Genomic DNA, 23,501 nt, shown 5'->3' with positions numbered 1-23,501 from the left:
AGACACACCATTATTAAGTATATGTATTACAGTAGCACCCACTAAGACTGGAGCCCCATTGTGCTAGGCGCTGTACACACACATAGAGAGAGTCCCACTCTGAAAAGCTCACACTCAAACTAGTCAAAAGACACAAAGGGCAGGAGGAAAAACAGGATCGCAGAGAGGGGAAGGGACCTTCCCAAGGTCCCCCAACAGGTCAGGAACAGAACCCAGAACTCCTCATTCCCAGCCCAGCACTCTACCCACTAGACCACACTGACATGTTTGGTTTACAGAGCTCTGGGGTCCCTCATTAGATAAGAGATTTCACCTACATCAGCATCAAGAACATTGCAGTCTGTCAATGCTACGGGTCTCGTTTAACCCCACCCCTCACCCACAGCTGTCAGTTTCCTAGTCTATATTTCGGGTCCCCTGCCCTCCTTGTGTGCATGGGAATCCCAGAGAAGGCAATGGGATTTCTGTGCAGTGAGCGAAGGGAGACTCTGGCCTGTATGCTATCAGTACTGTAGGGCTGCTACACTTTAGGACACCAAAACTAAGGGCCATATTTTGGCTGCTCTTCTAGAGATGCACACAGCTCAGCACCCTCCCTCCCTCCCCGCACACACACACACACCTTGCACTCCTCTCCAGCGGCTGGCCAGAATCCTTCACTTCATGTGCCCACAAGAACCCAAAACAGAAAGAGACAAAGCAGGCTGCTCTCTAAAAGCAGAGGTGCAAGAGCACATCAGTGCTGGCGGAGAACCCCAAAGGGATCATCTGTGGTCCCCCTGTGCCCCCCACCATGGCCATAGCCAACAAAGCCTTGGTCCGTCTAACCCATCCACCAGTGGGGAAGAGAGTAAGAACTCTGACCAGTGACACTGGGGCAAACACTTCCTCTTATGGAAAATGCCACTGGAGCTCTGATTTGTACATATTGGATTTTTTATTAATCGAGGTTGAATACAGAATCTACCCCAACAGTGGGCACTGTACGAACTAGAAAACATAAGGAAGATAACTGTGTTTAATACAAAGAGAAGGACACTCAACCAGGCTGTATAACGACACCCAGATGACGATAGCAAATCACAGCCCACAGCCATCAGTACAAGACCAGCTCATACACAAGAGAATAACTCCGGGGACAAGAAACACCACTCCACTGCCCATGTCCCCAAACCAGCTCTGCCCAGTCCTCCCAGAACAACAGATGCCCCTTGATGTGTGCCCTTAAGGTTAACTAATCTGAGCCCTGCGGGACCATGCTGGGGAACTGAGCTCCCATCACAGAGGACTCGGTGCCAGGAACCCCACTCCCTGCCAGTTCAAACAGCTTCTCTCATCACAACTCCGTGCTACTGCCTTGGGGGAAAGAGGTGAATCAGGCTCCAGATCACTTAGTGGTCCAATATCCAGGCAGAGGTGATAGGACCCTGGTTATAGGAGGCGCCCAACGCCCCCCCAGTAAACTGCATGGAAGTCAGTTCTAGCTCAGGAAGATGAAGGGTTAAGTTGCCCTTTCTGGGATTTGAACCATTGGTCCCAAAGAGTCTTGGTGATTCATACATGATGCTGACATCACTAAGTAGCTCATCTGGCTGGTGCAGAACTGCTGCTAAATTCTGCCCCGAAGGTGTCTGCATTTCAGTGGTGAGTGAAGCGATCTCTGTCCTGAGCATTATGCTCGTAGCGCGCACACTCTGAGAAAGTAGATAGAACATATAAATCTTCCTGCTGGAAGATTGCAGTGTAACACTACTCACGCCTTAGAATTCAGAGCAACAATACACCAGAACCCAAACCAGAAAGAGACAAAGCAGGCTGCTCTCTAAAAGCAGAGGCTTGACTCACCCTACCTTACTTTAAGCTGGCTTTTTCCCCCCAGCTCTTCCCCCACCCACATACCACACTCTTAAAGTGATATCTTGCAATTCCAACAGTGTCCTCAATACACCCACCTGGATAGTGTACCCTGTACGTGTTGTGTCTTGGACTATGAAACTGTTAAACCTTTGTTTTCTATGCACTAAAAACTTTAAATACCTAAGGACTCTGCTGCCTGCATAGACAGCCAGCCACTGTGTACAGCAAGGTGCAGACTGTTAGAGAGGAGAGAGACACTGTATGTGCTCTCAAAGGAGACTGAGTTCTGGTCTAGAAAAAGAGCAAAGAAGCAAGAACAAAAGTACTCTGGCTGAAAGTCTGTGTCTGAACTCAGTGGAGGGGAAATGTAGCAATATTATCAGAGATTCCAAATGCAGGATTTCAAACCGGCCTTTCCTGAAACCCGCTGCTCAGCAAAGAACATTAATCCAGCAAAGGGGAGCATTTCCACTGCTCGTCGGCACTGGGAGGGCGCTGAATATCCTTTGTGTCCATGAAACAGTTTTGCTGAGGATGTGACGGCAAACACTCCGAGACCTGTATTACATCTCAGGAGCACAACTCGGCAAAATGTTTTTTAAACATTTGTTTGTGGCAATTAAATATTTTAGCCTGGAACTTACACATTCCATTATTCTCATTTTCCTCCATTCAGGCTGCAGCTGTCAGAAGGGGCACTTGATTTATGACTCACCCAGGCAGCTCCCAGCTCCTTAACACACCAAAACTACCATTCAAGTCAGAGCGTAAACGGCTTCTAATTTACTTAAATTAACTGCAACTTTAAAGTGCCATCACAGAAATCGTTTTCACCCTCCCCTCCCTAAAAAGTGACAATTCCAGCACACTTGTTAAAACGAAACAACAGCCACGCACCAGGAAAAGAGCTGGTGTCAAACCACAGCGTTAGTGAGCGTTTATATTAGCGTATCAAGAAAATCCATCAGTGCAGCCAATGCAGATTGCTATGGTGACAGGCGTCAGCACCGAACCCTGGGAGAGATGGGAAAGCGAGAGAGGATAATTGTTCTCTCCCACTCCAGGAACTGCTGGGTTCAGCAGTGAGTCGAGATTAACGGTGTGGTAAGTGGTTAGTTTCAATCAATGTGTCAGCATCACTGGAGCCACAGCACAACTTACCGACAAGCTTTACTGAACCCACAAAAACTGGGGACTTCTACAGTGGAACCAGGAGCAGTGCTAGTATGCAGGGGTCCCTGGCCTGCAGCTTGTGCAGCCGTTCGTACCTGTGCAAGGTGCTACCAACTCAAAAGGGGAGCAGTCAGCACCTACTTTGCACTGGTGTGAGTGACCGCACAATATGCGGAGCTTCCTTGACACCAGGCAGAGACGTTGCACCTCACAACACTTTCACTGTGAGGTCGAGGTATCAAATCCTTCTCCCAGCAAATAGGGCTTGACGCTGCAAGGCGCGGAGTGCTCTCAACCCCCACTGCGGTCAGTGAGGGCGGAGAACCCTCCCGGTGGGGGTGAGGAGAGGAAAACAAAACTCCTGAGTAGAAGCAATCCTTGAGAAAGGGGCCCCCGCCTGGAAGGACCCTGCAGCAGGTGGCCTGTGGCGACGTGGCCTGTCAGTCTATAGCATGTACTGGGAGGGTGAGGGGAACACGTGTCCAGGTACATCTGCAGCACATATGCCCCCTGCATTGCAGGTACCAACTCTTGGGAGTGGCCTCCAGCAATTCTAACGCTGGTGCTGCAACAGCTTTCGCAAGCACACGCCTCCCACGCACATCTGGCCCCTGCAAAGAGTGGCGGTGTGGTCGTGGTGCAAGTTCGCAGGTGCACAGCTGGCAGGCGGGTGGGAGAGCAAGGGGGCAGCTGGCCCTGTCTAATCAGGGGGGCAGAGAAAACGAGGGTGCCTGTGGTGATGGTGTATGGACACAAGCAGGCACTCCCTAATAATGCAGCAGTCCTAAACTGACCCACAAACCTGCCTCTGAAGTCGTCACATGCCCCCTGGATATGCGATAGCTCTGCAATTTATCACCACTGTGTGTGGGGGGGATGGACAAAGAGCTGTAAGTGAGCAAAACAGAATCTCGAGGAGTGTAATGTTAGACATCAGACCGCTGAACTCAGCCGCCGGGAAACTCTCCTTTCTCCGTTGAATTAAAGGCCCAGCTCACTGCAGCTCCTAGCAATCGCAGGGCTACTGTCACCCTCCAATTACAGAGCATTTATTCCGAGAAGAAAATGACTCCAGTATCATAGGGCTCCACTGTACACATGCATTTACCCACTTTGGCTGCAAATCTCAACTCAACCCTACTATAGACAGGTGCCGCCACAATAATTAAACAAAACAACAGCCTGAGTTCGCAGGACCAGCCTCTGCTTTACTGAGCAATGGGACACGCTTCAGACAGCTGCAGCGCGCTTTCCTGGACACAGGCGGGCCGTGGGCTCGGAGCACCAAAAGGACATCTCCTGGCAATCTCATTCCATTACTGGCAGGGAGTCACTCGAGCACACGGGTACCTTACAGGGCAAAGAACATCCCAGGGAACTTTTATATTCCATGCTGATGCCTGTGAGGAAAAATATTAACACTCCTTGGCCCACAGAGCAGCGGTCTTCCTGCACTGCCATACAGGGGACAGGACACACAAGACATTGTGCTATGCTGCCTGACTCCTACAGCGTTTATTTCCTTCAGGGCAGGTCTATCCCCAGCAGGAAGTGGGGAGGTTGTGCCATGCTGGAAGTTTGCCCCACAGACCATGCGCAGCCCCTGTGCAATGAGGAGCTCATCTCTGCAGGGATAGGTCTGCGGCGGCATGCATGGGACAGGAAGGGGTGCTGCTGGGACACGCTGAAGGACGGGTGGGGCCAGGGAATCCATGGCTTTGTGAATCCTCTGGAACACATCAGCCATTGGGGAGCAGCCGCTCTGCAGTCTGGGGAGAGGGCTCCTCCCCCCAACCTCCACCCTATAACTGGGCCCAAGTCTCACCCACTTTGCACATAAGGTGCAAGGCAGGGGAGAAGCAGGCCCAGCGGCTCAGGCCGGTTGCTAAAGGACAGGGGTCCATGGAACCAAGCCAGCCTTCTAACCAACTGTGACACAGAGGCCCATTGGTGGCTCACTACTCTATGTCAGCAGCGGTTGTCAGGCCTGACACAGTCGCTACACCTCACACACACTGTTGTCCTGATCTGTATCTAAACGGTGTCATGTACGCTATCATTGGCAAGCTAACAGCTCATCATTAGCACAGGGTGCGTACAAAGGGGTATGGATATCTGCTGGAATTATGTCCTTTAAAAGTGTTTGGCAAGCAATGCGTAAGCCCAGTCTGTCTTAGACAAAGGAATGTGTATTTGTTTGTCTGATTAGCCGGGTCACCAGGCAGCGGCAATGAAGGTACATTTACATAAAAGATAAACAAAGCCATCAACCTAGCAAGTGAGGGAGATAGCCTCTTGCAGGGGTCTGAACCACAAATGATAAGCAACTGACTCAACTGATTGTATACAATGTGACTATTATAAAAGTGCATCGAGTAAGGTCACACTGTAGATTACTATCATTGTATAATGTAAGAATTTACGCTATAGGAGAAATTATGGATACTCGCTGATATTATGCTTTAAAGTCGGTGACCAAACAAAGAGAGAAGGCAGCTATCTACCTGTCTCCAGTGAAATTAAGCAAGGTATGACCAAAAACAATGGAAGCCCCATTTACATATGAGGGATGGGAAGTCCACAGGCAGGGAAGAACAGCGTGAGGTCTTCCTGAGCCTGGGGACAAAACAGTGAGTTTGGGATGATTCGGAGAGAGAAGAAGCCATCTTGGCATCCATCACTGGACAGACACAAGGGGACAGAGCTTTTGCGAACTGAGAAAGATGGGTCTTTCAACCAGGGGGGTTGAAGTTTCTGGGGACTGATCATTAATATGCTCTTGGAATGTATATACAGGGTGCATACAAAGAGTTATGGATATGTGCTGGAATTATGTCCTTAAAAAGTGCAAGGTCCTGACTGAGAGCCATGGCTGGAAAGAAAAAGATTGGTAAGAAATCTACCTAGAACCAAGGCGGTAGCTTGTTGAGTTATGTCTTAGCTACTAGGAAGCATACTTTACTTTTATTTGCTGGTAACCTTTGTGTCTTTATCCCTTGTACTTGCACTCACTTAAAACCTATTGCTTTTTGATGAAATAATCTCGGTTTATTACAAATCACCCCAGTGCTGTGTTTGCCCTGAAGTGATTGTTAATGCCGGTTAAAGCAACATGCGGCTGGGTTTTTGTCTCTGTAAAGGAGCAACGGACCTTTTTACTCCGCTGAACATTCCAGGAGAGGGCAGGACAGTTCAGGCAGAAAATTTGGGGGAAATTCAGGCCTGGGGGTGTGTTGGGGTCACTTGGCCGGTGGTAACCGAGGCTGGTGGAGACCAGAGTGTGGTTGTGATCTAACAAGCAGGCTGCTGGGGTCAGAACTGCTGAATACGGACACTCAGGGCAGGCTTGGACGCTGGCAGGGAGCATCCAGACAGGGAGCAGGAACAGCAGAGCATTTTAAAGGTTACAGGACAAGCAGTGACACAGCCCCTGACTGGTCCGGGCTGCACCCAGAACATGACACTGACATTCACTCCCTCCACACAGAGGCTGAGGAATGCATGAGCATTCAGACTGAGCGCCCCCCTCTCCCTCCCAAAAGGCACATCAAGGGGAAAGCCCTGGGACAGTGGAAGAGAGTTTACGCTGCCTTTTGGCAGGGTAAGAGGCGGACCAAGGGCCTAACTCTGCTGTGAGTTACATCGGTGTGACAGGGCTGATTTCAGTTTGGCCACCCTCGCATATGGCTCAAGTCTCTGGCACGTTTCATCAGCACTAAAACTTTTCACTGCACTTTAAAGTGCAGGCTGCTCCACCCACACGAGCGTGCACCATCCCCGGGGCAGAAACCAAGCCCGATACTCCCCGAGAGCAGCCAGGACACATGCAGGGCTGGGTCAGCTCTTAGAATGCACGCACCCTCTTCATGGCAAAGAGAGTAAAAACAGACCTGACTTCTGGGAGAGGTTAGTGAAAGAGCCAGGAGAAATTCTAGCAGAAGCTTCTCAGTCTATCAGAACATTAACTTCCCGGCAGAGCAGAGGCAATGCCTTGGCTACTGACGTGGGTAGGTAGCACACACCCCATAAATGGGGGGAATAGGTGGCTGCGTGCTCTACAAACACGCTTTCTTTCAAGGATTACTCTGCAGTTATTCCTGCCCCACTGAGCAATATGGCCGAATCTCAGCCCATACACCAAGATGGAAACAAACGACGGCGTAGGTCTTAGGGCTGGGTCCACCCCCGAGACCGCACTTCCCGCGGGTAGGAGTGGGACACCACAAACTGAACAAGAACAAAGCTGCTTTCGGGGGCTGTTCACCAGGCCACGTTCGTCCCAACTGCAATTTCAGTGGGTTTACGCTCTCCGTCTCGGGACTTCTCCGGCCCTCCCCGCCCCAGCACTGAGCGCCCATCCCAAGGAAGGATGAAACAAGAGTGGCAAAATCTATCAATCTATTCATCTTACAGCAGCGCCTAGAGAGGCCCCGCACTGGGATCTGGACCCTGCCGTGCCAGGTGCTGTACACATGTCTAGCAGGAAGGCAGGCCCTGCGCCAAAGAGCTCACCCCAGGGCCAGACCAAGCCTTGGGCTAAGACCCGGCTATGGGACGGCCCGTAGCTGTGTTAGCGTAAGAAGAGAGCCAGGAAGGAATTATGACTCAGGCAGTCAGGATTCCTTCGCCCGACCCCTCTTGCGCTGGTGGTGAAATTTCAGGACGTGGCTCTCTTTGCGCCTGGCTGGTTGAGGGAAGAGCTAGGGCTCTGTCCTCTTCCCACCCCCCTACTTCCAGCCACTGACCCCGTACATGTCATGAGGGAATGGCTTTGCTGCCCTAACGCAGCCTGGGTACACCCGTGTCTTGGCGAGCTGGGTGGCAGGTTGACTCCTCCTGGGAGATCAGGGACTTCACAACCCTTCCGAGCTCCATGTTGGGAGGGATTCAAGCCATGCCTCCCCCACCTGGACCCCTCACCTCTCACTTCCACTGTTGGCTGCCTCGAGAATGCCAGAGCACACACGGCAATGACAGATAATCCAAGCCGCTCCCCACCTTGCCATGCCGGGAGTTGTGCTGCTCCCAGACTCGAAGTCTCTCCACTTCCCTCAGCCGTTCTGCAAGCCTGAAATACTGCAGAAGCGAGCAGTACGCACGCAAACAAATAAAATCCAACTCCGTTGAACTGGCCACACTAGCCTTCTGCTGCGGGGAAATGAAATCATTCAAACACAAAACAGCCGGAGAGAGAGAGACAAGCTGGGGAGGTACTATCTTGTAAACGTCTACCTTCCACCGACAGAACCTGGTCCAATGAAAGGTTTTACCTTGCCCACCTTGTCTCTCTAATATCCAGGGACCAACATGGCTACAACAACACGGAAAATAATACAAAAGAGAACCGAGCGGAGCCCATCAGAAAACATGGAAGGCCTCTAGTAATTCATGAGGTAAGTGACAAACGATGCACTCAGAACCGCAACCATCATTCATATCTCCCGATGATTCCTTGCCACCCTTAGGAACCTAAGGAATATAGGAACCTAAATGTATTGGAAGGAAATAGAGGGCAAAACTTAGGTTCCACATTTCTTTTGTAAGCTCTAAACTAATTAAGATGGTAACGTGTCTTCTCCCTATAGCATTTTTCCATCTGTGTTTCTCAAAACACTTTGATGAAGGTGAGTAAGACGTGTTATCCCTATTTCACTAATGGGGAAACTGAGGCACCGAAGGATTACGGCCTATCTTTTAAATCATGATTTTGTCTCTGGGTTGAACCACCTAGCTTGAAATACGGGGGGGCCTGATTTTCAGAAGCTACTGAGCAGCCACGACTCCTACAGCTGCAGCAAATTGGGAACAGAGCCCTGACTATTAATCTCCCCGCAGGGCCGCACTGCCCCCCACTAGAGAGCAGGGAAGATACAGCTCACTGACTGGGGATCTATGATAAGGATGAGGGAATCAGTCCAGCCTGTGCCAAAAACAATCTGAATTGAGAACAAAACCTGTTCCTAGGAACAAAACTCGGACACTAAACCTGATAAAATCTGAGATCCAGGAAACTCTGAAGCTAGGGTTGGGCAAATCATTCTTTCCTATCATTTAAACCCATTTCCCCTCCTAACAATAAAACAAATTATTGCCTTTGATAAATGCAATTTACTCAGAAGAAATAACCGCAACATTTTGAAAGCATTTATTTGCACAGATCACTGTATTTTGAAGACGATGGAAGCGGAGAGGGTGGGTTCAGGAATTAAGGAAATGAAGTAAAACGAAAGCAGAGTTACCTTTTTAATAACTGTGCTTGCGGTTTCACCAAACGGAGCCTATATTTAAAAGAACAAACCCAAAATAAAACAACAATCAGTGCACTGGTGTTTATAGCACCATGGCTTGCTAGCCCTTCTACCCATCTCCACAGAGAACCCTCATCAGACGATGGGTGTGAATGTCAAAAGATCAAGAATTGTTTTCATCAATGCATTTCTGAAATCGGGTGTCCTAACTCAGTGGCTCTGAACCTCTCCAGACTACTGTACCCCTTTCAGGAGTCTGATTCATCTGTACCCCCAAGTTTCACCTCACTTGAAAATGGCTTGCTTACAAAATCAGACATAAAAATACACACGTGTCACGGCACACTAGTACTGACAAATGGCTTGCTTTCTTGTGATAATCCTATAATTATAAAATAAATCAGTTGGAATATAAATATTGTACTTACATTTCGGTGTGTAGTATACAGAGCAGCATAAACAAGTCACTGTCTGTATGAAATTTTAGTTTGTACTGACTTTGCTAGTGATTTTTATGTAGTCTGTTGTAAAACTAGGCAAATCTCTAGGTGAGTTGATGTAGCCCCTGGAAGAGCTCTGCGTACCTCCAGGGGTACACGTACGCCTGGTTGAGAGCCACTGGCCTCACTGACTAAGGCCCTGATCCTGCAGTATAAGGAGCAGCCTGTGATGATTCTGCTGCAGGATTGGGTCTCTTAGACTTTAAGGCCAGAAGGGATCATGATCGTCTAGTCTGACTTCCTGCCCACTGCAGGCCACGGAACCTCACCCACCCACTCCTGTAATAGACCCCTAACCTCTGGCTGAGTTACTGAAGCCCTCAAATCATGGTTTAAAAACTTCAAGTTACAGAGAATCCACCCTTCACACTAGTTTAAACCTGCAAGTGACCTGTCCCCATACTGCAGAGGAAGGCGAACCCCCCCCCCCCCCCAGGGTCTCTGTCAATCTAACTCGGGGGAATATTCCCTCCTGACCCCAAATCTGGTGATTGGTTAGACCCTGACCATGTGGGCAAAACCCACCAGCCAGACAGCTGGGAAAGAATTCTCAGTAGTAACTCAGAGCCCGCCCCAGCTTAGCTAGTGCTCCATAACGCACACACACCTGCCCAGGACGCTCCCTGCTCCAACCGCTCTGCCAATGCCAGGAGAGCAGTGGGCACCAGCGGGCAGGGCTTGTTCCACCATCAATCCTTTGACGACAGGGAGTTCTGTCGCCTTTGGCTAATTTCAACCTATTTTTACAATTTTCTGGGCAAAAAAAAAAATGGAGTAGCCGTTTGCAGCTTGGTTTTGGTCTCACTAATCCCATATTACTTGACCTTTTGCAAACAGCTGCACTTTGGGAGGTGACGAGAATGTATTTTGATGGCAGCCCGGATACCGTGGAAGGGAACTGCTCAGCAAAGAAGCTATTTGTGCTTCGGGCAGGGGAGGGCATTGCAAAGTATGTTAGTCTAGATAAACAGAACTAACGTGAGCAGGTTCTATTAACCCCAGGACCTGGCTTTTCCCCCCTTTCATTTCAAACCGAGGTACTTACATATTTTACGCCTGACTCGGTTGGAAGGCAACAGCTTTTTCTAGTTACCATGACCACTGTTTGCACTCTCTAGGTTTCAGCTTTCCGCTGGGAAATGGGGAGGGGTGTTAGCATGCGTTGATATTGCATCTTTCTGTATATTTCACCAGCCACTCACAGGCGGTCACCTCTAGGGTAAAACACAGCATCTGTTTAACAGAGCACAGCAGTGCTACCAGCCACTAAGGACAGGAAGTGGAGAATGAGACATATCCCATTGAAACTACCCGTGGATCTAGTTTGGGTAGGCAGCAGTGTTATAATGATCTTCCTTTTGCCCCGGCTTCCATGCTTCCAAGCACTGGGTCTTTACTGCCACAAGCGATCCGGACTGTGACTTTAAAACGCATCTTGAACTCCACCTCGCAGAGCTCTCTAGCTGTGTGGGTGGAGAGTCGATTCAGTACAGACTCAGCAGAACGCGCGCCTCTAAATCACCAGCTGCATTTCCTGCAGCGCCCACACAATATTCCATCCCAGCGCAAATCCTGACCCAACCCAGGAGATCTCCAGGTGCAGCAAACCCACCTGGTGCGCAGACAAGAGACAGTCAGATCCCCCCACCCCTGGAGCTGGGACTAGATCCCTTGTCATTATTATTTGGCCAGTACCATCTACGCTAAAGAGAACTCCTTTAACAGAAGTAGCAGTGTGGATACTTAGCGCTTGTGTGGCCTTTTCACTCAAGGATCTCAAAGGTGGATAAGAATCCACATCATAGAACTGGAAGGGACCTCGAGAGGTCATCTAGTCCCGTCCTCTTGACTCAGGCAGGACTAAGTATTATCTAGACCATCCCTGACAGGTGTTTCATACAATCATAGAATATCAGGGTTGGAAGGGACCTGAGGAGGTCATCTAGTCCAACCCCCCGCTCAAAGCAGGACCAACCCCCAGACAGATTTTTACCCCAGTTCCCTAAATGGTCCCCTCAAGGATTGAACTCACAATGCTGGGTTTAGAAGGCCAATGCTCAAACCACTGAGCTATCCCTCCCCCCTGCTCTTAAAAATCTCCAATGATAGAGATTTCACCACCTCCCTCGGCAATTTATTCCAGTGCTTAACCATCCTGACAGTTAGGAAGTTTTTCCTAATGTCCAACCTAAACCTCCCTTGCTGCAATTTAAGCCCATTGCTTCTTGTCCTGTCCTCAGAGGTTAAGAAGAACAATTTTTCTCCTTCCTCCTTGTAACAACTTTTTATGTACTTGAAAACTGTTACCATGTCCCCTCTCAGTCTTCTCTTTCCCAGACTAAACAAACCCAATTTTTTCAATCTTCCTTCATAGGTATGTTTTCTAGACCTTTACTCATTTTTGTTGCTCTTCTCTGGACTTTCTCCAATTTGTCCAGATCTTTCCTGAAATGTGGCGCCCAGAACTGGACACAATACTCCAGTTGAAGCCTAATTAGTGCTGAGTAGAAAGGAAGAATTACTTCTCTTGTCTTGCTTACAACGCTCCTGCTAATACATCCCAGAACGATGTTTGCTTTTTTTGCAACAGTGTTACACTGTTGACTCATATTTAGCTTGTGGTCCACTATGACCCTCAGATCCCTTTCCACAGTACTTCTTCCTAGGCAGTCATTTCCCATTTTGTATGTGTGCAACTGATTGTTCCTTCCTAACTGGAGCACTTTGCATTTGTCCTTATTGAATTTCATCCTATTTACTTCAGGCATTTCTCCAGTTTGTCCAGATCATTTTGAATTTTAATCCTATCCTCCAAAGCACTTGCGACTCCTCCCAGCTTTGTATCATCTGCAAACTTTATAAGTGTATTCTCTATTCCATTATCTAAATCATTGATGAAGGTATTGAACAGAACCGGACCCAGAACCGATCCCTGCAGCATCCCACTCATTATGCCTTTCCAGCATGATTGTTAACCACTGATAACTACTCTCTTTTGTTTTCTAGCCAGTAGGAGAAAAGACAGAGGATTAATTTTTCAAAAGTGTGCAAAGCAGCCCACCTCCCAAGCACCCCTTCATAGCCAGGGATGGCTCTGCAGCACCCTGCCTCAGTTTCCCTTCCTCTTGGGCACCTCAATAAACTTCACACATAGGCTACTCTCTATGCAAAGACCTCTCCCTTAGGGACTGGGTTTATTAATATCACAGTTGCAAACAGAACTCAAAACTCCAAAGATAAAGTCTACTCAAGTCCCTGCTTTCAGCAGGCCATTCCCAGCCCTATGGCTGGCTGGAGTCTTGTTCCCCTAGTGTCTCAAACTCTTCAAAGGAGCCTCTGACAGCTCCGCCCTGCCACAACTTCCTCTTTCGCTCCTTATAGACACCAGCTGCCCTCTATCAGGCTAAAGGCTGCCAATGAGGAACAGATGGGCTGGTCCAGTTGTTCCCTCTGAAAGGGCACAGTCCACTTTGTGACAGGGGGATTCTTTGGGGGCTTGGGAAGGAGAGTCAATAACAGTGGGAAAGGTAAGTCCAAGAACTGGGGTTTGTATTTGGTACTGAACATGGGGAGGTCCAGGATCACACCTGCCTCTTGCAGCAGTGAGACTCTCCCAGACTCGACCCCGCTCCTGTGTCTGCGCTGTCTGCTGCTAAGTTTTCCTATGCACGCAGCTGCTCTGGGAAGTCCTGGTGGAAGAAGACATCTCTCTGGCAGCGAGAGCCAATCCCATGCACAGCTGTAGGTATCAACGGCATTCACTCAGGAGCTGTGGCAGTGGACAACTGGGGTGATGTGTTCACAGTAAGCTGCATTGCTAAGCACGCTGCCTGCTGGAGTTGTTTCAGGGTCTGCATGCTGACAGAATCGAGTCTGCCAGTCACACATGTGGATCCCCAAGGCCTGGTCTGTCTGGTAAGAGGGGACACAAGCCTCTGGCCTGCTGTCACAGATGGGAGCAGGCACTTCCCCCCCAGCCCAGCGTGGCGATCTGAGCTTCCATTGCACACAGAGTTCCAAAGAACCCCAAGGCTGCGGACTGATTCACCCACCTGAAGGCAGATGCCCTTAGCAGTGGGGGAGCTCAAGCTCTTCCCTCTTCTTACCAGCATCGCTTCAGTCCCACCCGGGCTCAGGTTTAACCAGTTGCTCTTCACGTGGGGGCTGATCTCAGCTGTGCAGTGAGAGAGCCGGGAGACGGCGCGATGTGTGCTTGGCGTGAAGGAGATGCAGAGCCTGGTGCTATCTGCACGGCCAGCACTGCCGTCCAGGTCGTCTCACCAGCTCCCCCAACAGCTTCAGATTGCGAATAATATAGAGAAGAGGGATCCGGGGGCGAGGAGGCTGGTCTGAGTGGAAGGACCTGAGCACTTCCACTCACCCCGGCAGCTTCTCAGCAGCAGGACAAGGGTGGTTGGTGATGGATGGTGTCCAATGCTGCAGCGAGGCCAGGCCGGATGAGCATGGAGGGATTTCCCTTGGCTGTGTGCAAACATGTATATGGGAGGTGTGCAGTATTATACACGTATACACCCAGACAACACAGCCATCACCTACATCCTCTGGCGACTGGGGCTCTATGGTTTCCATAGGGTAGAGAGATTATTATAGATATTTCTAGCACTCCACGACTTTTTTTCCCTATAAAAATTGACAGAAAGTAGAACACATTTGACTAAATCACCTGTAAAATTGCTGGGAGAGCTAATCACAGTGTTTAAAGATAGCAGAAATCTTTTAAGAGACTGAATTGTGTAGTGCTAAGAATTATTTTCCGAATTTGCTATTAACTGAAAGAAAAGGAGGAGGGATTTTGTATGGATTTCCTGTGCCCGTGGGAGTAACATGATAGATGTTGTTTTGATTTATAGGATGCACTAAGTACTGTGGTCCCAAATCCTGAAGTTCTTCCTCAATTTTTGTTCAGGGAAAGGTTCCATTGGCTTCAATGAGCATTTCCTCCCAATGAGAAATTAAAGTCTTCAGGATTTGGGCACATGAGCTGTAACGGCTTCGGTATAAGATAAAAACTTCAGCTGCTTCAAGAAAATCTGTGGATGAGCTAATCCCTTCTGCTCTGATATATTTGCTTCTACAGGTGTATAGTTATACATACGCATGTGTCTTATACATTCCAGAGCCCCTTTCTTAATTCAAAACAAAAAATTTAAAGGGAATTTTAAATTCCCTCTGGGGCACGTGGCCCTGGCCACTGTCGGTAGACAGGATACTGGGCTAGATGGACCTTTGGTCTGACCCGGTATGGCCGTTCTTATGTTTTTAAGACTATGTATTTGCCTTTCTAGCATTGCAGTTTGTCCCTACAAATGAACCATTTCCTTCACGTTACAAAAACCCTTGAGAGCTTTCACAGCCGAATGGTCCCTGCCTGAATGACAACAAGGTCCACGTTAAGAAGTGAAAGCAGCATCTGTTTTGTCTTTGCAAGGCGAAGGCGACTGGCAAGAGCACCGTGAGCTAAGCTTTTGGAGCTGGTGGGGCCGAAGAGAGTAGGGAGGACGCTGACAATAGTCTGATATGGCCATGAAGTCAATGGCAGTGTCAGGATATAATGGGGGTTGTGGGTCCCATCCAGCAGTCTGCACTTGGGCAACATTCCCATGGATGTGTGCCCTGATGCCTCTTCCTTTTCCCACCAGTGGGCAAGGCCCCAAAACACCCGACACAGCTCCCTTGTTCTGCTGCACTAGGGACAGGCCACGGAGAGCCCGCAGGACGAGACGTGGCAAATGCTTATCTAGCGCAGGTCCCTATGAAGGACCCGGGGTGAGGTCGCGGCCACTGGGCTGCATGTGCCCTCTGGCCCAGGACTCTCTCAGGGTAGGACTTGAAGTAGAAAAAAGGATAAGGAGGGGAAGTGAGCAATGGGGTGCCCTACCTCGCATGTGAAGGGGATGCTAATTGATGCAACTGTTTGTCAACGTCGTAGAGAGCTCGGAAAAACTGCTTTAAGCTTTGGGTTCTCTTCTTCTTCAGCATGTTCTCTTGAACTCATGCCGCAAAACCATCCTCTACAGTCATTTCCCTTAAATTATCTTTGCAGCTTAGTGCCCCACCCCAGAAACAAAATCAGGTGGCTTAAGCTTTCCTAGGTGCACCTTGCATTGTTTTATATGATATATTTGTTCTCTTTTTGCAGGTGTCCTCTCTGTGAGGCCAAGCCCAGAGACGGGGCTTTGCATGCTGGAAGAAACTGCCAGAGGTTGGAATGGGAAGGAGGAGCCCTTAGGGAAATGTTGTAGGACATCTGTCCAATTGCTGCTGATGGGCTGTATTAACTCCAGACACCAGGACTAAGCTTGTGTCTCCACGTTTGCAGCTCAGAGTGTAATATATAGCAGAGCCCTCTCTGTTCTCACACCATAAGAGCCTATGTGTGCGCACACACAATATAGATCATAAAGGCTGCACAGAGAGTTGTCATTACCCACTGGAAAGCCAGACGAAACAAGTGCCGGTTTTACAAGTTAAGGCCTATTTTACTAGGGTCAACAGAGGGGAATTTTTTCTGCACTCCCTCTTTATTCTTCTCGTTATCCACTGATATCTTTGACTACAGACTGCCACTGTATGGGCCGGATTCTCCACTGCTTGGTGCCTTGGGTCGCCGTTCACACCTGGTGCGAAGTGAGCGTAACATGCCAGCTGATTGGAATCTCCCCTCACCCAAGTGCTAGCATTTCAAGCCCACTTGGCACAGGGTGCAGATTATGGTACAGAGTGCACAGCACTGCACAATTCTGTTTACACACACATACATTTACTCCCTCATCTATTTCTAGCTACTGCTTGCGCTGGGTGTTCCAAACTTTCATGCCTTCGAGGCTAAAGATGCACCAACTCTTTGAAAATACTGTTCAAAACAAAGGACATATAGTCACCATTGGGGTAACTTTTTTTTTTTAGAGATCCTTTGAACGTGACCTATTCCAAACCCCTCTCGATTTCAGTGTCACAGCATACAGATAGCTGCGTGGCCCAGAGAAGAGAGCACTGGAATGAGATTCACCAAATTAGGTTTCTCTGTGCTCTTGGACAAGTTATCCAACCGCTCCATGCCTCAGTGTCCTCATGTACAAAATGGGGAGAATCATCTCCGCCTTGTAAAGTGTATTGAGCACTATAGTTGAAAAACATTGAGTAAATGCTACACATTTGGCCCTTATTCAGTACAGCAGTAAAACAAAGGCCTGGCTAAGAAAGTAGGTGTAATTTCCCTAGCAATGTACCATTTCCACAAAAGATTTTTAACCCCATTGAAAGTGAGTGTTTCCTGACACTGCTCTCAGTCACTGAGCCAGCAAATCAATAAGGAAATGTAATCATGGGGGTTCATAGGTCATCACACCATTTGTGCGCTTTCCTTTTAAACCCATTTTCATTTATTTGCATATCTTCGTCCATGCACAAGAGAAACTCTGCAATGTATAACTCCTTCCAGCATTAATAAACTCCTAAATGAGGTGCTCTCGTTAGCAGCAAACTCAGTGGACACAGCTCTGGTACATACACCCCCGAGTCCAGGAATATGATGTGCAATATGAAGAACCATCTATTTACAAAATCTGGAATAATGTGAATGAAAATAGACTGTTAAAGGGTGTTTAAAATCTCCTGCTTCTTCAAACCTGCATACTGAATGTAGTGCAAGTGAAAGGCGAATGATTGACAGCCTTCTACACTGTATTGCTCTATTTTTATACAGGGTCCCTTCCTTCCCCCACTTAAATCAAAGATAAAAGCGTCATTGTTTTCAGTGGGACTGGTCCTGCAAGCTACTTAGCACCTTCAACCAGCACTGCAGTCCATGGAATTTGGGGGCACTCAGCACTCTAAGGAGATGCTTGGAACCCTGCAGGATCAGGCCAATGGATGCAGGATTAGGAGCAGTGCAGGCTTCCCGAGGGTACGTCTACACTACCCGCCGGATCGGCGGGTAACGATCGATCTATCAGGGATTGATTTATCGTGTGTAGTGTAGATGCAATAAATCGATCCCTGATCGCTCTCCTGAGAGACAGAAACAAAGTCGACGGGGGAGCAAAATAAGTAATTTTAATTTGATCTAAGATACGCAACTTCAGCTACGAGAATAGCGTCGCTGAAGTCAACGTATCTTAGATCGATCCCTCCCCACACACCTGACCATGTAAACTTGGTGACACTGTATGATAATGTGCCTTCACCTTAATCAGAAGGGGCTGTCTTTGGAGGCTACACACCCGGTCAGTCGTCATGGCGGTCAGTCCTTGGCCTCTCTGACGTGGGGGAGGGGGAGTTGGCTTGTGGCTGCAGGAGCTGCTGGGAACAGATTCCCAATTTATATTCCACCCCTACCAAGAGTCATTCCCTAAGGAAAAAGACTGAGCGTTGGGGGACCTCTTGGCGCTGTACCTAGCACCCTGGAGTGCTGGGTCATGGCTAGCGCTCCTACAACTAATGAATGAGAACAAGTTGGGCCCGTGTCACGGTGATGCACACGGACCATTGCTATTCTGTTCCTTTTATCACTACTTTATGCTAGCAAACCTGGGGGCTGGGCTCTGTTTCAGCTCTAGTCCCTCCTTAAGCAACTTTTCCCAAAGACAGTGACAGAACCCGGTTTCTATCTGGGTGTGGCAAGTGCAGAACCAGTCCACCAGCTAAATATCGTCTCAGCCCCATGGCATGTGAGTTGCTGTCGGCTATCACGATTCAACTGATTCAGTTTTCTTTCTTTGTGGACAATAATAATGCCCGGTGTTCCTCCTCGGTAGGCTCTCCCCCCATTCCTTTCCAGTCCTGACTAGAATATGGACTGAATTCCTCAATGCCCTGCTCATGCAGGCAACAGCTACACTCAAGGTCCTAGCTAGTTTTACTCTAGAGTTCTGTCTGTCTGACTTTAGTTGGGCAAAAAAGGAACAAGGAATCTCTCAGTGAACAACGAATCCGTGAGGATAAGCTAGATCAGCAGAAGGTTACTGATGTCCCAAAGAGTTACGCTAACCAAGACTGTTTTCAGTGTTTTCTAACTTGTGGCTGATGGGCGTGAGGTCTGTACCGTAGGGAGGGAGCATGGTGGATTGTAACAATTTATGTAATGTACATGGGAAAAGGAAAGAGACAATAACTGTTTTCTATAGATAAACCTGTTAGGGCCCAATCCTGCAAGGCACAGAGTTCCCACAACTATCAATGGGAGCTGAGGGCCCTGTAGAAACTGAACTGCACTTGGCCGTCTTCACTTTGGAAATGCGGGCAACGTGTACTGAAAACTCCGAAGTTTTCTAGAGGATTGCACCTGCTTCCAGTCTGCATGGCACAGACACGGGGCGCAAGGAAACTGCAGGGCCACTGGAGAGCCCCTCTCTCACCCATTGTGATCGGAGTAGTCCACATTTGTAAGTGTAGCTGCCATCTGGAAGGTCTCTAAACTAATCACATGCTAGTGGGAGTCACAAAGCAGCTCCACTTGAGAAGTAGCACTTCGTGGATCTGCTTATCAAGTGGCCACAATTTTAGATGCCCTGGATTTATAGACTTCCTTGTCAGGAGGGAGGAAAGAAGAAAACGCTGTTAAAAAGCCAATACGTAGCTACGGTCAAGGGGGAAACACAACACCAGGTTAAGCTACAAGAGACTAAATTGCTGGGTATCTAAAGGACTCAATGTCACCACTTTTTCCAGACAGCTACATAGTGGTTATTGACCACAGGCCAATGCCGATCTATAATACAAACCCCTGCAAGGACCCTGGGAATAGGTCAGTGCTAACCAACAGCAGAACCAGAGTCAGAGGGAAGAAATCACAGCTGCGGGTCTGGAGTGCCAAGTGTCTCCCCTTTCAATCTGGCTGCTCCAGGGGGTGAATTCCCCAGCACACAGGACCTGGAAGGGGACGTTCATTTTTAACGCGAACGCCTTTCCCTAACTAGGGCACTGGCTTGGGGGAAGAAGTGGTGTCCTGACAGCTGCTGCTACGGCTGGCAATTAACCGATCCCAACCCTGGACCAGGCGAGGTGTGAACTGGGCGTGGCTGGCCTTTAACACCTGGGCGGGGGGGGGGGGTCCAGAACCACCTAGGGGGAGCAGGTGGGGGGAAGGAGGCCAGCGGCCCAATTCACCCCCAGGGAAAGGGACCAGGGGGAATTTGGCCCCGGGGTCTGAAGTTTGCTACAAAGCCAGCCCGGGTTTCCTGGGGCCGGGGACTGGGGCGGAGGGAGAGAGGCTGCAGAGAAGGAGAGGAAAGCGATGCCCGGGCCAGCCCCCGCCGCTGGGCCGGGGTCACTGACCTGGTCTCCGGCGAACCGGCCGTTTCCTGCCGCTGCAGAAGCGCACTTTGCTGAAGACGCCCAGCACGTGTCTCTCGCACAGGGAGCGCCCGTCCTTGCTGGGGCTGGAGCGGCGCTTGGACGTGGTCACCCGCTCGCTGTTGGACTCCCGGGCCTGCCGCTTCTGCCGGATCAGCGAGCTGGCGATAGCCGCGGCCATGGCCGCTCATCGGCCCGGCCAGCGCTGGGGCGTCCGGGGGGCTGGAGGCCGGGGTGAGGGGCCCCGGGGGGGGCGGAATCCGGGCGGGGCTGGGGGGGGGTTCTCCGCTCTGCACCCCAGAACTGCTCAGCCGGTCAGGGGCAGGAGGCCCGGGCTAGCCCGCGCCCATCCCTGCGCCCCCCTCGGCCGGCGCAGCCACCCCCCATCTGTCTGTCTGCGGGGAGCCGGCAGCGAGCCCCCGGACGGCGGGTACCGCGGAGTCTCTGGAAGAGCAAGTCCCGCGGGCTGAGCCAGGCTGGGGCAGCGGGTCCCTCGGGAAGCCGGAGCGGGGCAGGGTGCGGGCTCCTGGGGACCGGCCGGGCGCGTCAGTCCCTCCCCGGCGGAGCCGAGCCCCCGGCGAGCTTTGCACAACGGGACGGGGGGAGAAGCGGCTCCGTGGTCAGAACAAAGCCCCGCTGCAGGCTCCTCTCAGGGCAGGCGCGGAGCCGCACCCCCGGTGCCGGTCCCAGCTGCGCTCCGCTCCGCCCCGGCCCGGCCCGCGGGGACCCGCCTGGGCCCCTGTCACGGGCAGAGCTCGGGCATGTCTCCTGTCCCGCGCCGCTCGGTGCAAACCCCCTTCTCCCGCTGCGCTCCGGGCAGCCTCTCCTCCGGCAGCCGGTCCCGGGCCGGGCGAGCCCCGGTGCCCCGCCGCTGGGGCGTTGCTCTAACGATCCGCCGGCTACAACAGGCTCCGAGTGCAGGCGACCCCGGGGCTTTCCCACGCCCTGCTCCGCCTCACCGCCGGCCAGTCCCCATCCCCTCCCCGGCGTGGGGAGGGGGGAGCGAAGCAAAGACCCCTCCCGCCGCTAACTCCCCCAGACTCGGGGTGTGGCGGGGCTCGGGGCGCTCCGCATGCCCGTCCTAGGCGCAGGTGGCCGGGGCTCGCCCGCCGCCCGCCGGCATCCTCCTGCCATCCATGAGCTGAGTTGCCCGTGCTCGGTCCGCGGCGGCTGGGGCTGGCGGCGCTGCCCGCTCCGGGAGGATTCAGGGGCGAGTCAGCCCGGCGAGCCCCCGCCCGGCTGGGGTCTCCGCAGCCCGGGGGCCGGGCGCTGCCTTTGCTGGAGCGCTTCCCGGTGCTGGGAGAATCGCAGCCTCCTTCCTCGCCTCTCCCGCTCTACGCAATCCTACGTGATCGAGGTTTGGATGAGAAAGGCGCCCGGCAGAGCCAGGGAACTGCAGCGGCTCCCCCCACCCCACCCCCCGGCGGACGGGGCTGGGCAGGGGCGAGGGGTTGGGGGGGGGGGGGGTTACTCTACTTCTCCGCGGGACCCGGGAGTGGCTAGACTCATCCCCCTCCCCAGCTGTTTTCTGCAGAGCCCTGGGGGCAGAGAGGAATTAGGGGCAGACTAACCCCAGTGCCCTAGGCGCTCCTGTTACTTTACATTGACCCAGCTCAGTGTTCCTCGACCTGGGGGGCCGCGGAGGGGCTGGAGCCAGTGTTTAATATGTGCCAGGATTGGGCCCCGGCCCCTCTGGGCCTGGCAGCTCAGAGCCCTGGGACCCCTTCTGGATGATTTCACTTGACATCACACAATGTTGCAGCCCACGGCACAGACCCAGCATAAAAAAAAGCTCTTTGTGAGCAGGTGCCTAGAGGCTGAACTGCCAACGACTATCCGAAGCTGCATCTTCAGAGGAACCCATCTGATACCTTCCCAAGAAAGATGTCTCCTGCCCGCCCACAGAGCCCCGCCTAGAGCTTGCAACGCTCTCTGAACAGAATGCAGGGTGGTTTCCTCCCTGACTTTTGAAATGACAGAAATACTTGTCCTGTTTTGACATCCAATTTTTGCATGTGTAGTTAACGTCCTGCCTGCAGCAGCTCTGTACCAAGAATGATCCTCATCAGAGACAACCCTACAGGTAACAGACTTGCACAGGTGATCGGTAATGCCTCTAGAAAGAAAAGCACCACACGCAAAAAGCATTTCTCCAAGATCTCATTGCCTATGCAGTCTGTTAAATCAAAAGAGAACTTGTAAAACTCTGTGTAGTATCACCATCTACTGCCTTCCTCCTTGCAGCTCTTAGGGCCTGTGCCTGGAAACCACTCTGGGGGCCGTCAGTGGAAACTGTGCATAGTCTCCACCTCTCAGGTCACACCTCCAGGCTGCAAAGTCCTGGGAGCAAGGACTGCCCCCTTACATATCTGCAAAGCACCATGCAGCCCTATAGATGATAATAATGACTTGCACAGATTGGGGAAAGTAAGCCAGAAGCCACCCCACTATTGCAGAGCCATTCTGCTCAGCAAGGGGGGTAGGATGGGGCAGCTACCCTGAGTCAGCGGGAGATTTTTGGAGCCAACCCCCATATAGGGGGAGAACTCTTATCTCAGCCTCAAACTGGGCAAAGACCCTCGGCTGGCTGAAAACACCTTCCTCCTCTGGAGTACCAGCTTCTCCTTTCTGAGGGGAGTGGGCCATGACTTTCTCCATCCCATCCTGCTCCATGGAAGTCTTCCCATTGCCTTCAATGAGAAGCAAACCTGCTCCAGTTTGAGCAGAGCCACTGATCGCCTGGCCCAATCAGATCACGTTCCCTTAAACACACACACACTTATTTTCCCGCCAGTCTGGAAGGCTTCCCATGTCCAGGTGATAAGGGCTTTAAACAATTAGGAACAGAAGCACATGGGTTCAAACTGAGGCCGAGAAAGGGCTTCAGACCACGCTGAAGGGTTCTTTCCGTGCCCTCTGTAATGAGACAGCCCGTTTTGAATTTGTATTTGGAAACCATGGGCTCAATCCTGCACACGCTACCAAGCCTCGGTTCTGATTCCCCACCACCCTACGAGCATCAGGCTCATAGGACCTACTAGTGGACTCCTCCCACAGAGGTCAGTGGACTATGCACGACGCGCTCACCCAGGGTAAGTGTTTGCAGGACTGGGCTCAATATTAGCATTTTAAAGGTTTTGTTCACGACATGAATAAGCTCTCGCTTCCTCCGTGCAGAGGTTAACAATTAAGTCCTGCCTGAATTGCAGGGCTTTGTGGTTTGGGGCAGAGAGGAGATCCAGAACTGCATTCCCTCACCTCCTAAACAGGGCGAGCGAAGTAGGTCATCAGTGAGGTTACTGGCATCTTTCCTTAGCGAAGTGCAATAATATTGCCTTTGGGATTGCTAACCGAATATCCAGCTTGTTCTTCAGACAGGCCCAAGATTATAAACTCTGTTCTGCAGATT

General features: G+C 50.9%; 1 protein-coding gene across 3 annotated transcripts in view; it reads right to left on the bottom strand.

The window, feature by feature from the left end:
- Positions 1–23,501, bottom strand: part of FGF12 (fibroblast growth factor 12) — a 281,344-nt gene that overhangs the window by 94,544 nt on the left and 163,299 nt on the right. The window contains exon 1 of one of the 3 annotated variants that reach the window (XM_005302885.5): positions 20,075–21,457. The exons of the other annotated variants lie outside the window; for them this stretch is intronic. Coding sequence (XP_005302942.1) covers positions 20,075–20,273 — 199 coding nt within the window. The 5' untranslated portion in view covers positions 20,274–21,457. Of the gene's footprint in view, positions 1–20,074; positions 21,458–23,501 lie in introns of those variants that run through there. 3 annotated transcript variants of the gene reach the window in all.

This window comes from Chrysemys picta, chromosome 9 (assembly GCF_011386835.1).
Source record: "Chrysemys picta bellii isolate R12L10 chromosome 9, ASM1138683v2, whole genome shotgun sequence".
NCBI classification, from domain to species: domain Eukaryota; kingdom Metazoa; phylum Chordata; order Testudines; family Emydidae; genus Chrysemys; species Chrysemys picta.
The sequence above is the reverse complement of the archived record's forward strand: the minus strand, read 5'-3'. Positions and strand labels throughout refer to the sequence as shown.